General features: G+C 43.0%; 1 protein-coding gene across 1 annotated transcript; it reads right to left on the bottom strand.

The window, feature by feature from the left end:
* Nucleotides 1–673: 673 nt before the first annotated feature.
* On the bottom strand, nucleotides 674–17,015 carry LOC139312208 (serine/threonine-protein kinase pim-1-like). Its single transcript, XM_070936810.1, has 6 exons — nucleotides 16,910–17,015; nucleotides 9,733–9,833; nucleotides 6,736–6,786; nucleotides 6,255–6,621; nucleotides 4,414–4,590; nucleotides 674–3,070 (listed from the first exon to the last, which is right to left on the bottom strand). Exons 1-6 carry the CDS (start codon nucleotides 16,992–16,994, stop codon nucleotides 2,904–2,906), a joined length of 948 nt encoding a protein of 315 aa, XP_070792911.1. The 5' UTR covers nucleotides 16,995–17,015; the 3' UTR covers nucleotides 674–2,903.
* Nucleotides 17,016–18,017: the final 1,002 nt, after the last annotated feature.

Raw genomic sequence — 18,017 nt, 5'->3', positions numbered from 1 at the left:
ACAAGGCATCATACACCTTTGTAGATCCAAGTATCCAGCTAAATAATTGCTAAAGAAATTTAGCAAAAAATCCTCCAGGATATCTTGTACTCTGCTCCAAAACAAAAACAAACCCAGATGGGCCTCAGGGGGCTTAGCATCTGTTTGTGGTTTAAGATTTGGATAAACCCAACTGATTTATCTGATAAGCCAAGATATTTAGTACAATATATAGATCCAGTGCATATTCCCATCCAAACTGCTTTGAATGACAAGAGACTTTTATTTTAAGGACCTTTGATGGGCCAACCATTAGCTACTGCCTAACCTCATATATTGTCACTAACAGTTAAGCAGAATTTTCTCTGCATATTTTGCTATTTTTGTAGTTATTTCAAAGATTTTAAAAAATGCATTATCATTTATATTTTAAATTTAATTTGAACATTCTTCAAAGTACAAAGGATGTAAAGCATGTGCCATAGCAGATCTCTGTAGGTATCCTTTGCTTTCAAGCTTATTTAATTTTCTCAGAGGATAAAAGGTTTTACAAATATAAAAATTCTGGAACTAAGCACCGAATCAGTGGAGATCTATTGATCTTAAAACCAAGGTCATTTACACACATGGACACCCAATGGATATTTCCCCCCAAAATACACACGCACACAATAGAAAAATAACTTTTTTCTTATAAAAGTTTATTTAAACCCAGGTGGGCTTTGTAGATCCTGGGGCCCAAAAGGGCGAGGCATTGTGTTATGTGGTTGCATAAATGTACATGAGGCAGTAGTAACAAAACACACAAGTCCACAAATATAAAGTAATAACAATCTGAACTGGCGTATAAATATTCTTGTTACAATTACTAGTGGCAGTAGGTTTAGAAACTGTTGCTGGTGATATCCCAGACTGGATCTCCAGTTTTGCAGACCTTCCCTTTTTTTGCATATCCCTCTAATCCAGCACCCACTTAGTTATTAAGAGGCACGATATTTGTGTTGAGACAGAAATTTAAGACAGCTCAGCTTTGTGCAGATACAGGGAACAAGAAGTTCATGTTTTAGCACGGCCAGGAAAAGATTGAGGGGAGATTGGTTTTCTCTCCATGAAGCAGAGGGTCTCACTATTTTAGGTCACTATGAACCTCAAAGACACTCAGCAGTTAAATCTCTGTTTTCCAGATGTCTTTTAAGATTCAGATTAAAAGTGGAGTCTTGTTTACCTTCCCAGAGGAGAGCTAGAGCAAAATATTCCTGCTTTTAGTAAGTTTGGAGTTTCAGCATTAGGGTATCAAGCAGGCTCATCATCTCACCTGCTTCCTTCAGGACAAGAAGTTTGTGGCAAGCACTCCTTTCGGCTGAAGACCAAGGCACGCTAAAGTTTGCAGAGTCCTCTTTAGATGATCATGACTGATAAATCTGCGTGAAAATCAACTTGAATCTTCACCTCAGATATCCAGTCAGTCATAACTGCTTGGGGATATAGCGTACTTCTCTTTTTACTAAGTGGAAGGACCAGACTTCAAAACAACCATCGAAATAAATTTGGCCAAGAACAGGCTCTGACATCGGTTTAAAAGATGGGGAATCACCGAGAACCCCATGTAACCCAAAGTTTTCTTTAAAAAATAAAAGGCTCTTGCTGCTACTTTTTCAAAAAACAAGTTCTTACTCAAATATTTAGAGTACTTTGGCCTAATTTATTAATATGAGTAAGGGTAAACATGAAAGTCCCCTCTTTTGACCCCACAGTTTCTAAGGCAAACAAAAAAAGGGGGGAAGGGTAGGAGAAGGGAGGTCCAGAAAAATCAACAGATGAAAAGATATTTGCCAAAGCTAAGAAAACACCCATGGCACCAGACATTCCCAATATTAGCCAACATCTCAGTTGTGCTTGCAAGCCACCACATGGGATGCCTAAAATTGAAGAGATGGAAAGAGGAACAACCTGGGCCATTCACATTCATATCCAAAGTCTCCCAGATGAAAGATCTATGAGAAGAGGCAAGAATCCTATCAGGAACTTCAAACAAGAAACTCAGGATTCTTAAAACCATTAGAATTACAAGATTCTGCCAGCATCTTTGGAAAAGGTAAATTTTCTTTGGAATGAAAGCTTGGCTTGAATGTGAACAAAATTTGAGGTTCTTGAAAGAGGAGGATTTTTCCAGAAGTTCAATTAACACACACACACACGCACCGACCTTTATTTATGGTTGAACTTTTGTACATTTTTAAATGAGATTAGGTCTTTACTTTTCATTTCCTTCCCCATATAAATTAGGGCAATAGTGGAGAAGTCAAGCCCTACAACTTGGTTTCAGACTTGGAATGGCTGAACAGGAATGGATATATGGGGGTAAAGTGGGGAGAGGTTATAGAGCCAGTTTTGGGCTGCACTGGAGAAAAAAAAAATTTTTTTTTACACTCAAAATGATAGCAGGTAAACGCTTAGCATCAGCATAAAAATGAGCCCGCCCACCCCCAATGGAATATTATGCTAAATAAATAAGCTGTCACCTGCAGAGACATAAGCATATATATCCACGTTACATAAAAATAAAGTCGATCCTGCTGCCCCCAAGGAGGTTGGGGTCCTGAGTCGTACAAATCATATAAGAGAAAGCCTTGAAACTGCTTGCCTGGTGCCAGTCTCTGCCCCTTCCAGCACGCAGGGCCAGGCAGAGTCCTTGTAAACAAAACATTACCCCTTGGTCTCTGTTGTCTTGTGTAGGGGCCATGTGACAGCCCCATTGTCTACTCAGTTGGGCAGGATTACTGCCACACCATTGGGATTTCAGAAATTGCCCCCACTGGCAATTTCCCGCTCAGCTAATCAGCAGGAATAAGAAACAGTGATTAGATCAGTCCTTTGGTGCAGGAGAAGTTATGGCGCCTTTGCTCTTTGGATGACAGGTGTCCCTATTCTGTCCGGAGGCTAGTACCACCTTTGTGGGTGGTGGGCTGCTGTACTTTGCGTCCGCTTGGCTCCAAGAACGTGAGGATCCACGGATGAGCCAGGATCTGCTCCAAGGAAGGTCGCTTCTCTGGTGTTAATGAGAGGCACCATTCAATCAAGTGGCGGCAATCTATCAAAGGAGGAAATAATTATTGAAATTGCATTACCCTATGGGCAAACCACTCGACAGGGCTTACATCACAAAAGCAGCAGTGGTTGTGCCGTTTTGACAAAGACAAAGCGCACCTACTTTCCCACAGCCAAAATCTATGAATTGATTGCATTGTTTAACTAAACCTGAGGGAGTCATTCAGAGATGGGTAAATTACTCATACATTCATTGTGTAAACTGGTCCATCCAATGACAACTGCTTGTCAAGCACCCTTAATATTTCCACAGTCAAAGCCACTGTGATGTTCTAAGCATTCGTTGGCATCCATTATGTTTATGGGTTCCAACCAGAGAGCTAGCCTTAACCCACATAGCTCTATGTGGTTTGGCTCTAATGGGTCTTCAGGATTGCCTCTCCTGCCCAAGTTGTACTGGTCCAATGTGTTCTTCTGAAAAGAGGGTTCTAAAGGTCATCATAATATGGGGTGAAGGAGCTGAAGGGGGGGGGGAAATAGAGCCAGTTCTTCTTCTTCTTCTCCCACATTAATAAACAGTTTATCCAAGGTTTCTGAGGGGTGCAGGACAACCCGCTCAACAAAACAGTAAGAACATTATGTTTCAAAGAACATCTATGTGCTGATGTAGGTCACAATCACCTTTAATTTGATCACTTCATGTTTTTATTGTGTTTTATTGGTACAATAATTTACTTTATCTGGGCTATGCTTGATTGCAGGGTGTTGGCCTTGTTACTTCCGCCACTTAAAGAGTATTCGATTGGGGGGTGGGAGGACATACAGATTTTTGTACAAAGGAGTCAGATCTTGCTTTCCAATGGCATACACAAAGACCTCTATAGGGAAATGGCCAATTTAATTCTACTAAAAAAAAGCCAGTTTGGTGTAGTGGTTAAGACACCAGGCTAGAAACTAGAACACTCTGAATTCTAGTACTGCCTTAGGCGCAAAGCCAGCTTGGTGACTTTGGTTCAGTCTGTCTCGCTCAGCCCTAGGAAGGAGGCTACAAGGGCAAGCCACTTCTGAAATCTTGCCAAGAAAACTGTAGGACCAATTCAGGCAATTGCCAGGAGTTACTAATAGGAAGGAAGGAAAGAAGGGAGAGGAAGAGAGAAAGAAAGGTAGAGACGGAGAGGAAGAGAAAGAGAAAGACTAGACAAGGCAAAGAATATTGGCCAGAACTGTCACCAGGAAAAAAAAAGTTTTCAACAGAAAGCCAGATAACTTCTTAATCTAGAAGTTCCCGGACCAGTCCCCATTTGGGTCCCGTGACATACATGAGCCTAAAAGTCTCCCAGAATCTGACAGACATATTCTTTGGCCTAAGCTCACAGTAGTGCTCACCTGAGGATATCCTACAGTGATAGTGGAGTTTTCCAAGCAGGATCTCCTCATCACGTTCAAAAGGGATGTCCCCACATACCATGTCATAGAGCAGCACACCCAGGGACCACACTGTGGCAGGCACACCATGGTAGTGGTGGTATTTTATCCACTCAGGGGGGCTGTACACCCGCGTGCCTGTAGCAAGAGAGAGGAATAGCTGATCACGTTGCCCAAAGAGACTTTCTCAGAATAAATGCTTGTAAATTGCATTTTTAAAAAATTAATTCTTATAAGACAAGAATAGACAGGCCACCCTGTTCAGATAAACAGTTGACCATACTCAGTTTTCCTCTACATAAAATTATTCTATCTGCAAGCATTAAAAATATTAAATATATTAAATACAATATATTTAATAATATAATATTAAAAATATTAAGAATGTTCTCTGTGTAAAAATACACTTTGTATAATAATTATTTTGGAGATAACGATCATGCAAACCTACTTTACAGTAGCATATGCTAGACATAGATTTCCTCTCTCATTTGCAACCAAACTCTTACGAGTTTAATACTATTTGGTGAGCAGACGCTAAGAATCTGGGATACCTAGAATTAATTTATAAATATATCAGCTGTACACTTAGCACATAGAATTTCTGCTTCCCAAAGATGTGAAAATTGAAAGGGTGCAATGAATCAAGAGAGTAACTGGCACATATTTGGGAGATGAAAGTATTCTGAAAAATGCCTAACCATCTGAGTTTCTTTAAAAAACAATGGGCACTCTTAATCTAAAACAAACAGCATAGCTTAAGAAGAAGATCAAATTGCTTTTACCTTTAACATATTTTTCAAAAGAATTCAAAATATGAGAGCCCTGGGAACTCGCTATCTAGCACAAAACAACATTCCTGAGGTCCTCAGACATATGATGAGACACATGGAGTTCTTAGGAGCAAACAGGAATGCTATGGCTGGAATTGAACTCAATCCATTGTAAAGTTCTGTGCGTATCCTGGCCCATACTTAAAATGTAAGTCTACATACAAAATTTGTGTATATAAAAGATCTCTTCCTTATAAATGTCCAGTGGTTGATAATAGACGGGGCCTAGTTCTGTTGACAAAAAGGTAGCAAGTACGCCTTAGTGCATTCATGTTAATTATCAATATAACTACTCATTCCATACACAGAGCATGTTTTGCTTTTCTTATTGGTTGAGGGCTTCGGCAAGTGGCAGCAATTGTGAGGCTAAGCAGATAAAGGAGGCCGCTAAAGAATAACCAAGGACCCACGCTAAACTGAAAATTTTAAAAAAAATTCCAGAAGGAAATAACATCAGTCTACTTATTGCTAAGAATGTCTATAAAGTCTGCAGAAATCAAGCATGAATTCAAACAAGGATTTAGTTAATTAGCCCAGAACTGAGCTAGGAAAAAACCCAAAGAGCTCTTGTGTCTCTCTACCAACTCTCTGAAATTCTTGTAATCAGAAACCTTTCTGCGTCACCTTTCAAGACCAGCTTTTCTGAACCTGATACCCTCCATGGATTATGGATTTCAATATCAATAACCTCCAGCCAAACGGTTACTTCAAGTTCTGGGGCACTGGGTGTAGGAAAGCTATTTTAAGAGACACTTCTGTGATAAGCCATTGTTGGTTATTATATTGGGTTCCATGTCTTCTTTGTCTTCCATAAAGTTGTCTTGTACAGACCCCCCCTGGGCCATCTCCCTGTATGTAACTCCATAGTGGCCAGCAGAAACTTACTGCAGTTTCAGACAAAGGCTTTGTCTTTCTTACATGCAAATGTTCCTTTCCTTTCCCTCTGCCAACTACACAGTCTCTACTCACCATCAAAATCTGTGTATAGAGTATCCCGCAGCAATGCACCTGAGCCAAAGTCTATGAGCTTTAAGTCACCATGCAGAAGGTCTACCAAAATGTTTTCGTCTTTTATGTCTCGATGCAACACACCACACAGATGGCAATGGCGCACTGCCTCCACCACTTGTTGAAAGTAACCAGAAGCCACATTTTCTGGGAGTGGGCCCTGGTCTGTGATAACGTCAAACAGGTCCTGAGAAACAAGCGGTCGTTCCATAACAATGAAGTACGAGTCAGGCTGCTCAAACCAATCCAGAAGACGGACGACACCTTGGCAACCTGGGGCCGATACTTTCTTCAGCAGATGGACTTCCAGAGGGACGAGGGTGCCATTCTAGAGAAGAACAGAAGTCAAAACTGATAAGAGCGTTTGCCACAGCTCTCCAAACAGCTAAGGGTATGGCAAGAGTTTAATTGCAAAAATGTTCTGCGTGGAAGGAATGCTCACCATATGGTGGAACTGCAAGATTCGGTCCTTGGCAACATGTTTAACAGCCACCTGAAAGAAGAAAAATGAGCAAAACTTTTAAAAGGCAATCTTTGCAGGTTTAGAACAAACTTTGCTACAAACCACCATGGCACCTAATCCAGTCCCTGAAAACCACCATCATCCTTTAAACAAGCCCTTCTTATACCTCTCCAAAGCTGGAGGAAGGTTGACTTTTCTCCGTATAAACTATATTTTTTTTCTCAAAGCTCTACTTTCCAAAACGAATACAGGTAGACCTTGTTTCACAATTAGTATAGCGATGAAAAATAACTTTGCAACCAGTCCTCAGGTTTACGACCTTTACAGGTCTGTAAAGCAACTGAAATCTGAAGATCATATACACAGTTGCAGTTTCATTTAGCAACCACTTCACTTAATGACCAAATTGCCAGACCTACTTGTGGTCACTAAACAAGGATTACTTTTGTAATAAACTATATTGAAAGAGTCTCTTTGGCACTGGGCAAAATATCTCTTATTCAGAATTATGGATTCTCTCACAAATATTTTAACAGCATGGAACTCAGGTGCCATAGCTGCAGAAGAGAGTGATGCTGTCCATGACATCACATTTGTGGTGTACAACACAGGATGCTGCTTTTACTACCCTGTAACGATTGTCAGTAATCTAGTTTCCTATTTGTACAGAAGTTACATACAATATTCTGTTTTAGTATTCTATAAGTAGAAATTTAATAATTTAACAATTGGAATAACTTTTGCTGGGAGGTCTATTATTTAACTCTCCCCTCATCAATGCCACTAGTTTTTCTTAGTAGTCAAGAAAAAAATTGATGGAAACTGTAGCTGCCTTTTGATGTCGAGCCACAAACATGTGGCAAAAATGCCTAGGCATGCATTTTTGGTACTGAACTTGTATGATGTATAATGATATATATGTAACATCCTTGTACAATACATCATATATATTGATCACTTTCAGAAAAAGAAATCTATTGCTATACCAATTGTGATTGGAGCCCTTGGAGCACTACCTAAAGGGCTCACTCAATATTTGGAAATTTTGAATTTATCAGACCTGAATGCACTAATTTCACAACCTCTCCCCCACCACCTCGGCTTGGAACTGCCTATATCCTCAGATGCTACATTAGTAATTCTTAGGACTTGAATTATTAATTTTCTATCAGTCTTTGATTGTGAATCTAAGTATAGATTACTCATTTATTTGTAAAATTTGTTAGCCACCCATCTATCTTGCCACACGGTAACTCTGGGTGGCTCAAATAATACATCATAAAAAATTAAACATTATAAACTTAAAAACTCCCATACGAAACCGTAAGTTTTTGGGAAGAACAAATGTGTATGAAAGCCAACACCGGCTAAAGAACTGGAAGCTGCAATATCCTTTTGTATATATAATGATTTCAATTTGATTTTTTATTTCCCTTTATTTTTATAAATAATTCAAGGTGGCTATCGTACCTAATACTCTCTCCTCCTATTTTCCCCACAATAACAACTCTGAAAAGGGGATTGGGCTGAGAGAGACTGGCCCAAAGTTACCCAGTTAGTTTTCATACCTATGATAGAACTAGAACTCAGAGTCTTCCAGTTTCTAAACTGGTCCCTTAACCATTAGACCAAACTGGCTCTAATTTGGTTAGTGAATTAATCCATTTTCTGGGCCTACATAATGTACCCAATTAGGAATTTGGGCACATAACCTATTAAGCACAACAGAATAAAGCACAGGCACCATGTTTTATGAAGCCAACTAGCCTAGTCTAGACCATACAAGAGTTTTTGTTATGTTACATGGATTTATTAATATTTGTTAAGGCCCGATTTATTTAAAGCAGAATTCAAAGGACAAAATATGATTCTGAATGAATGTGCAGACAATGAGCAGCACCATTGGGAAACCCCTTAAATCCAATGTGTATTTCCCAGAATCCAGGGAAGCTGTGCAAGTCCAGAATAGACACAACAGGTGTTCCCAGTAACAGCCATGTATCCCTCGCCCCAAATACTCCAAATTACACTTTGTCCTTCCAATCCAGATTTTTGGCACACCTCAAATAAGTTGATTGGGTAAACAAGTTAATTATCCACGTCTGTATTTTCTGCATTTGCAAAAGCCATCTTCTCCAATCCCCTTCAATCATGGCTACAAACTTCCTCTTGGGTCAAAATAACACCTTTCAAGCATTTCAGGAAATTGTACATTCCATTATATAAAATCCAAAAACGCTTATGCCAGTTATGTTTGTCAGTCTAGAAGCCCTTAAACTCAGACAATGGCTTAAAAGCCATTGTAAGAGCCTTGGTGGCGCAGCAGATTAAAGTGCTGTTAAGTAACACCAGCTGCCTGCAATTACTGCAAGTTCGAATCTCACCAGGCTCAAGGTTGACTAAAAAAAACAAAAAAAGGCACCACATCCTTAACCAGGGGTTTGAAATATCTAAATGGTGTGTGGCGCTTTGTGGACCCCTCCCAAATTTATTGTAACCGGCTCCGGAGCAGAGGATAGAGCCAAGGTGGCGCAGTTGGTTAGAGTGTAGTACTGCAGCTACTTCAGCTGACTGCTGGTTCAGCAGATCAAATCTCACTGGCTTGAGGTTGACTCAACCTTCCATCCTTCCTAGGTGGGTAAAATGAGGACCCAGATTGTGTTAGGGGGCAATATGCTATTTAGTATACTGTCTTTGGTGTAAGCCGCCCAGAGTCTTCGGAGAGTGGGCGGCATAGAAATATGAATAAAATAAATAAATAAATAAATGGTGGGGCGCCTTCTACAGGCTTTGACCTCCCACTTACCATTAAACCACGATAGCTAGAACTAATGGATGTAGTGATGGGCTCGGGGTAGCAGGAGGGCGCCCCGCTTGCCCCACACCGCCTCTTTCCCCCCGCCCCCCCCCCCGACTTACAGATGCGGTTTCTCCAGCCCGGGGCCAGCAAAGCCGCCATTCACACGTTCAACTCACCGGGAGGGAGTCGCTGAGCCGCGTCCCTGCATAGACGGTGCCGAAGCCGCCGCTCCCGATGAGCGCTCCCAGGCGGTAGCGCGTCTCCAAGGCCACTTTCCCTGCAAGGGAGAAAAAGGGAAGACAAGCCGGGGTGAGTCGTGCCGGGAAAAGCCATCCTCGCCTCCTCCTCTTCTTTTTTCCCCCCATTCACAAAGACGCCCGGGCGCTGCTGCAGCAACACGTGCATGCCTTGCACTGGGGTACCTAAGCATCCAGGCTCCTCTTGCACGGCGTCCGGGTCCAGCGGCCCTTCAGGACCCTGGCGGTGGCAGGTGGGTCCCTGAGCCACAAGCATGGCCAGCCAAAGCAACGGGACGCCCCCCGGGGCTTCAATCAAGCCTTAAAAGCCTCCGCCCGCGCCCCGCCCCCCTCCACTCCGCTAGCGCTGCTTCAACCACGCGAGCCTAGGGACGGGGGGGGGGGAGAGAGGAAATTCCTTCGGTTTTTTTTTTTTTTTACGAGGCTAACCCACTCCGCGACCACCCTGGCCAATGGGAAGGCGAGCCGCATGACGGAGGGGAAGGGCTCGGCCAATGGGAGAACGGGAACCTTAAAAAGTTTTTAATGGCCAGCCGGCCGAGTCTAATCTATCGAGGGAGACCAAACAGTCGGCAAAATTCGCTAAGGGGACGGGGGGGGAGGGAAGAGAGAGGAAGCCTTCCCCTGGAGGGTGGAGTGGGAGGGAGAAGGGCGGGCACGCAAAGTTAGTTTAACCAATCGGAAGCAGCGCGGCGCGCGGCGCTAGCCAATCGAGGAAAGGCGCGCGAGAATTCTTTCCTCCCCCCCTCCCTCCCCGTCCGCAGCTTGTTTATCCACGTGGGAGCGACCGGCGAGGCAGTGCTGGTGTATTTTTTTTTATTTTTTTTTTGCAAGTGGGGAAAGCGATTTATTCGCCGAAGCGCCGGTCCTGCAAGCCTCTTGTTTCGCGTTTTGTATCTTTCCTTGCTCCTTCCAGCTTAAAAGGTAACTTTTAGTAACCGCCGACTAGGAAAAGCAACGCGAAGTTTAGGGAAAGTGTTCAGTCCTGGTGGCTTTGTAGGGTTGGACGTAACTCGTGTTCCTCGTTCAGACGAACGCACTAAAAAGCGCGCCTATGTCTTTTTGCTTGCTTTTGCCCATTCTAGAGGACCTGTTCAGATTATATAAAGCGAGGCGTCTCTGTTCTCCACACGTATTTTTTCTTTGCAAATATAAATGCAGATATTAGTTACGGACTGACTTGACTACTAACCTCAGTTTAAGGTCTATGGAGATTCTCAGTCATCCAGGTCATGGTTGTCCCAAAGGCGCTTTTTCAAGAGGCAACTGGATTTCCTGGTTTTTCTTTTGTCTCTTGAAAAAGCACCTTTGGGATAACCTCAGATTAGGCCTATCGCTGAGACCTTGAGTCTCCGGGAGGCCCTTTCCCCATAGTGGGGTTAGAAGAAATCTTTCCTTTACTAACAAATAGTGTGGCAGCCTGGTCAAGGTCTTGATCTGACAAACAGGAAAACATCCTTTCCTACATCTAAATGAGAAAGAACAGCTGCTAATTCGACTATCCTGTAAACAAAGGTGAAGCTGCTTAATTTTAAATTTCAGTTTCCTAGGTACAGGTCCTTATTGACTTCATTTCTTATCTTTTATAGGGTTAGTATAGGTTGGGTCTGCAACCTTAAACACTCAAAGAGCCATTTGGACCTGTTTCCCACAGAAAAGAAAACCCCGGGAGCCACAAAACCCTTCCCGTGCCTGACTGTTTCTTGAGCGGCCCCAAAACTAGCATATGTAGTTGAATTAAACGTTCTGTTTTCTTCTGAAACTTTTCTTTTCTTGGATTTATCCATGGTTGGCCTACCGGGGGTTGAAAAGCTCAATAAATCGCGTGCCAGTGGGTGTCGCACATTGGCGGCTGTGACACATATTTTGAGTGACAGGGAGCCACAGCAGAGGGGTGAAAGAGTCACATGTGGCTCCAGAGCCACAGGTTGATGATCCCTGGTATACTGTAGGTATTTCTAATCTCCCAAGACCAAAAGTATCTTAGGGAAAAACAAGGGAAATACTTTTTAAACTTTTTAGGAAATACAAACATTTTAATCTCTTTATATGCGCTTGTCTGTTGTTCACACAGCACTTTGTTGCCTCATCTTTTCAAAGTCTAATTGCATTTTACTCCTGCTGCAACTACATGGATGTCAGTATATGTGATGGAACCAGGCTGAACTGTAACCCAGAGCCTGTAGTACAGTGGACTAATGCACTGTTATTAACATCTGCTGCTTGCAATTACTGCAAGTTCAAATCTCACCAGGCTCAAGATTGACTCAGCCTTCCATCCTTTCAAAGGTAGGTGAAATGAGGACCCAGATTGTGGGGGCAATAAGCTGATTTTGTATAAATATACAAAAGTATGAAGGCTATTGCTTAACGCATTGTAAGCCACCCTGAGTCTCCGGAGAAGGGCGGCATATAAATTAAAGCAAAAAACCCCCCCAAAAAACTACAGTTTGGCTTGGTAATGATGCTTACAGTTTGAAAAACTTACATATTTTAAAAATGAATCAGTTGGGGGAAAAACACTCTGCTAACACACAAACAGTGAAGTGTATGAGACACTAAAAGCCTTTGATTAATGAGCAAATGAAACCTCTCCCTCAACAATCTAATCCAGGTACTGGCCAGACGTCACTTTTCCTGTCTCCTTCGACAGAGTCTGCCAGTTTGGTTTCACTTTCCTGCAATGCAAGCCGACAAAGATAAGCCTCAAACTATAAACTGCTGAGAGACATAGCTAAATTCCTTAGGAATGCAGGAGTTGCCCTTAAGTCAGGGACCTCCAGCTATAAATGACGTGGTCCAGAGGTTAGTATGAAGTAGGACTGTTTGCTTAATCCAAGAGAGAAATTGTGCTGGGAGTGATTGTGGTGGGAGTTTGGACAGGATCTTGCACAATGGATTTGAAGGAACATGATGTTTCTCTGCCTTCTGGGCAAAGAAACACTTTTATTTACTGTGGACTTTGTGGGAGATTCTCTGTTGCTGGGAAATGGGAAGGGGGGAGAGGATAAAGGACACAACTGTCATGTGAAACAGTGTTGTGAGGCCAAAGTACTGGCTAGCTCTACGTCATCCCAGCGATCAAAAGTAGATCCCAAAAGGTCATTTAAAAAGGATAGTGTGGAGTAGAGGAGGAACAATTTTGTCACAAGGACAAGAGAGCAACCTTGGCTGAAAATGGGTTGCTACATTATTGTATTACGTGTTTTTTCAGTGACACATAAATTTAGAAGGGCCATCGAAAAAACAATGCAAACAAAACATATTTTTTTTTATCCTGAAAGATGTGAAAAGAGGGTAAAAATAGAATGAGATTTGTTTCCAGCAAGTTTTCTATGTCAGTTAAGAGGTCCTTGCAAAGACATTTGTTTACAATGCTTTACTCACAAGACACGAGCATATAAGTTGGAAACATCAAAAGAAGCATAGTGGCCAATATCTTTCTGCTGTCATTTGGCTTGGTGGCTTTGGATCAGGCACTATATCCCAACTCTACTTCCCCTTTAACAGGAAAATAATTGCCATTTAATGTATAGAATTTTTATGAGAATTATTGAGATGTCTGGTTTTTTAAAAATATTTGTTTTATATCCCATCTTATTTTCATAAATAACCCAAGGTGGCAAACACACAATCTTCCTTACTCCTCTTATTCTCCCCAACAACAACCACCCTGTGAGATGAGTTGGGCTGAGAGAGAGTGACTGGCCCAAAGAAGCTGGGTGACCCTGAGTTCTACACCTGTCTTAGGCAGGAAAGCAGCTGGGCGACTTTGGGCCATAAATTCTCTCCCTCAGCCCAACTTAATGCAATAAGCTAACACCCTAATGATGAAACTTAAACAGTGGCAGGATCTACATTTTAAACTGCACAGTAACCTTAAAAAACATGATATAGTGGGTTGTGTGAATGTACTGTCTATAACGGGTCACCAACCTTTTGAGCCTCAGGGACCACTAAATTCATAATTTTAAATTCCGCGGACCACTAATATGATCTGCCTAATGACTGGCTGGGTGGGTGGGTGTGGCTAAGTGGTCATGTGACTGGATGGGCGTAGCCAACTCGATGTCACTCACGTCAAGGGGCACCTTGCCAGCCTCTACTCGTCCCTCCCCTCCCACCCTCCTGGGCTCTCTGCCTGCCTGGGCTCCTTAGGGCCCCAACAGGAAGCAGTTGTTGGAGCTAAGCAGCCACCATGAGAAATAGTTGGCAAAACAACTGGCTCAGTTCAAATTGGATCTGACCAAGAAGGAGGCTCAGCAGAATCACCTCACTGAGGACTACGAGCATAGGTTTTCCAAGCAGAGGGAAGACTGCAGGAGTGCAAGGCCAGATACTGGCACCTGGAGGGTCAGCAGGCTGAGATGGAACTGGCTGTTCCAGGCCATGAAGCAGTCCCACTGGAACAAGGTTTTCCAGCTCTTCGCCACCAGCGGCACTTCCCTCCAGCCTTCGCCCAAAGCCCCACACCAGGAGGCCAAAGCAGACCCCAAGTCGGAATTTCTGCCCCCTTCCGACCCACACAAAAAGACCTCGAAGGGGAGACTCTCTGCAGCAACATAAACGTTCATTGCACGTATCCAGCCCAGGGGCCGTAGTTTGATGACCCCTGATTTAGTGCAATATAAAAAATGCAAATATTTTTTCTGCGAACCACCAAAATTTTCTCACAGACCACCAATGGTCCACGGACCACCAGTTGGTGACCTCTGGTCTATAAAATACCTTATGAATATACGAATACTATGTAATACAATATTTATTGGCTGCCCAGTTCCATAGGACTCTGGGTTTTAGAGTGACAAATCCCCTGCCTCTTTGACTTAATTATCTTTTTTCCTCTGTAGTGAGTAGCTCTTTATCTGATAATACATATTATTTTATGTATTTCAAGCCATTCTAGCAACAGAGCCCAAATGCCCATCTAGTACCAAATCTTATCATAGCAATCATATGGATTGCTTTAAAGGAGAAGAGTTAATTTTTTAAGGACATCTATTTATAAACAATTACAAATTGGTTGGCAACAGTGGCATTCAAGGAGATGGGAGAGGGCAAAGTTTGCATCTGGGCAGGTAAGGCATGATTGAAGCCCTGCCCCACTTGGAAATATATTTATCCACACCAGACAAACAATCCAGCAGAAAACAATACCCTAATCAAAGGACTACTAAAGAAAAAATGTACTCCCACTAATACCAGCAGGGCAAACTACTATATATAAACAGGGAGCAAACCCCACACTCACTAGCACAAATGATGTTACTTAGTTGGGTAATGAAACATCTGCAAGGAAAGACCAAGAAAACACCAAAGACTCCACAGTTCAGTCTTAAGCTACGTAGGTTCTCTTCTATAAATATGGTTATGTTGCACACTTATACAAAAAGGACAAGATTTTAGAATCTCCAACTTTCTGCCGAAAAGTCTATCTGTATACATCCCAGTAAACTGCAATTTATTTATTTTTTGCAACTGCTGGGTGTAAACCTACTAATGCCAGAAAATAGGTGCTTTTTTTGAGCCAAGGATATGTTTGGAATTTTGGAAGCATTCACAAAATAGCTACCATGGGATCCTTGCCTATTAATGAAATCAGTAGCATGATGGACAGGACAACTTAAAACAGAAGGAGAACCAGTCCCAAGGAAGTTCTCCAATGGGGTATTCGCAGAATCCAAAGGTATTGGTGCAAATAAATGCAGTGGTACAGATTTTTATTTGCTTTCCGCATCCCAATTTCCTGTTTCCTTTTAAACAATTAAAAGATTAAAAACCAAATAGGAGCAAGATCCCAAACACAGAAAGAATCCAAGGGCACATTTTGTATACACTTCTGCTCTGACCACTCGATTCATTGAGCTTTGAAAAGCTGCTACTTACATATATTTTAACCAATCCAAACTGGATTTAAATCAGACTTAATAGCCAGCTAGAGAGATCACAACTCTCATCCTCAGCCAATTCTTGATGGCTTTGGGGGATGTGAATTGTAGTCCATTACTATTTAGAGAAAGTTAACTATAAACCTTAAAGGAGGTAGCTAAAAAGCTTGCAAAGCTAGCAGCTGCTGACAGGAGTCAGCACTGAGCTAGAATACCAGAGTCTCCTTTACATTTGGCAACAAGCAACCTGATGGAAATATTTCAGCACTGGTCTTCAAACTTTGTTAAGTATGGTGTCGGTAGTCCAGTCAAGGGAAAAAAACCCACTATTAAATTGAACTATATTCAGGCATCAAATACAGCTTGCACTGGAAATCCTTAGCAAGTATATCCGAAGTTGGGGTGAAGGAAAAGATAGAAGAGGGGGAATTTACACAAATCATAATCAGATTTAAACGTTTGGGGGAGGGGAATACCATGGCTTCCAGATTGTTGATATTTAAGAAACATAATCCACCCAGTCTTCCCCCATCTTGATGGTCTTGAATTGTTTTGAGACCACAACTAACCAGAAAGTCTACCAAGTTGAGGAAGGAGGCTGTTCAGTTGCTATTATCTTATCTACAGCTGCAGCCTCTGGTGTCACCAAGCTCCCATCTGAAGCTCTTGGCCAGGGGGTCTCTAGAGACACATCTACTACCTGGGGGTTTAAAAGACATTCCATCTCCCCATGGAACCTTGGGAACTGTAGTTCACATGGAGGTGTCAACCCTCCTGGACAAACTACAGGGACTCTCCTAAGATTGCAGGGGAAAAATCCTGACAGCTAAATTAAAGCCAATACAAGGGCGGGATGCCGATACGATAAGCCCCCCCCTCCCTTGATCCCAATAAGCCCCCCCTCCGAACATGCAGAACTTTTGGTGGAAGCCTCCCCCCCCAACACACAATCCCACAACCAATGGACAATTTGAAGTGGTGGTCGAGCGTCCACAAGGAAAGAGGATCGAGCTTGCCCTTATCCCTGAGCTATAATAGGATCGAAACAACCCATATGCAGACTTTTGTGCATGCCCCAAGCAACCCGGGTTTTTTTTTCTTTTTTTCTTTTTTTGGGTAAAATATCCCCCAAGCAAGGGATCCCCAGCCCTTTTTGATTTCCCTTCCCCCCCCCGCCCGCTCCCCCCAGTCTCTCCTGGGACGCTTACCCTGAGTCGGTTCATCTTTGAGGCATCCCGCGTTAAGCATGCTGTGATGAATCTTGGGAGGGTAAAGGACCTGCACGGAGGACATCGCGGCCCCTTCGACCCCGGGGGTGACCAACGAGCAAAGCTCTGGCGATCCAGAAGCAAAGAAACGCAACTCTAGCGACCTCCACCCCCCCCCCCACCCCCTTCCTTCCCGGAGCGGAGACCGGAATCCCAGCGAAGCCTCCGGGATTGGGAAAGCGATCTCGGCCCCGCCCCCCCGTGCGGTGAAGCCACGCCCAGCTGTAGCTCCAGGTCGGGCTCTTCTCAGCTGGGACAAAGCCCCCCCCCCCTTTCCCCCCTCCTTTCTTGGCGTGCTCTTCTGGTCTCGGGTCGTCCCTTTGCTTTGCGGGGGAAAGAGAAACGACCCAACAATCCTCGCTTTTGCTGTCCTTTTGGTGACCAGCAAGATATTTGCTGGTCAGACAGGAGGGAGTCAAGCTATTTTCCAAAGCACCTGAAGGCCAGACAAGGAATAATGCATGGAAGGTGATCAAGGAGAGATTCAACCTGGAAATAAGGAGAAATTTTCTGACAGTGACAACAATCAACCAAGGGAACAACTTGGGCATTCTCTGTGGGCGCTCCTACCCTCTGGAATGAGTTACCCACCGAGCTCCGGACAGCGCCTGATCTCCGCTCCTTCCGTCGAGGCCTAAAGACTTGGCTATGTCAACAAATGGGCTGAGTTCTGATTCTGGGGTTTTATTATTTATTATTTTGATTTTAATAGGTTTTAATTAGATTCCTCTTTTATCATTGTATGTTTTTAGCTTGTGTTCGCCGCCCTGAGTCCTTCGGGAGAAGGGCAGCATATAAATATGTGTTAAATAAAATAAAATAAATAAATAAACTTGCCTTGGGAAGTTGTGGGAGCTTCATCCCTGGAAGCTTTCAAGAAGAGACCGAACTGCCATCTGTCAGGAATGGTGTAGGGTCTGCTTGGGTGGGGGGTTGGACTAGATGACCTACAAGGTCCCTTCCAACTCTGTTAATCCTGTTAATTTCCCGGCCCTTTCCTTTTCTGGATTCTGCTGTTGCCGCTGCTTCCCAGATGGAGAAACATCTG

This window comes from Pituophis catenifer, unplaced genomic scaffold, assembly GCF_029215685.1.
Source record: "Pituophis catenifer annectens isolate HBS135680 unplaced genomic scaffold, rPitCat1.0.hap2 SCAF_2, whole genome shotgun sequence".
In the NCBI taxonomy this organism is placed as follows: Eukaryota; Metazoa; Chordata; class Lepidosauria; order Squamata; family Colubridae; genus Pituophis; species Pituophis catenifer.
This window is presented reverse-complemented; position numbering and strand designations above follow the sequence as displayed.

Bases quoted from the DNA above. Each gene is read 5' to 3' on its own strand.
- LOC139312208 (XM_070936810.1), bottom strand. From the start codon at position 16,994: ATGTCCTCCGTGCAGGTCCTTTACCCTCCCAAGATTCATCACAGCATG. The intron at 9,834-16,909 runs GTAAGCGTCCCA...TCTCCCTTGCAG, and splicing joins CAAAGATGAACCGACTCAGG to GGAAAGTGGCCTTGGAGACG. The intron at 6,787-9,732 runs GTGAGTTGAACG...TTCTTCTTTCAG, and splicing joins GGCTCAGCGACTCCCTCCCG to GTGGCTGTTAAACATGTTGC.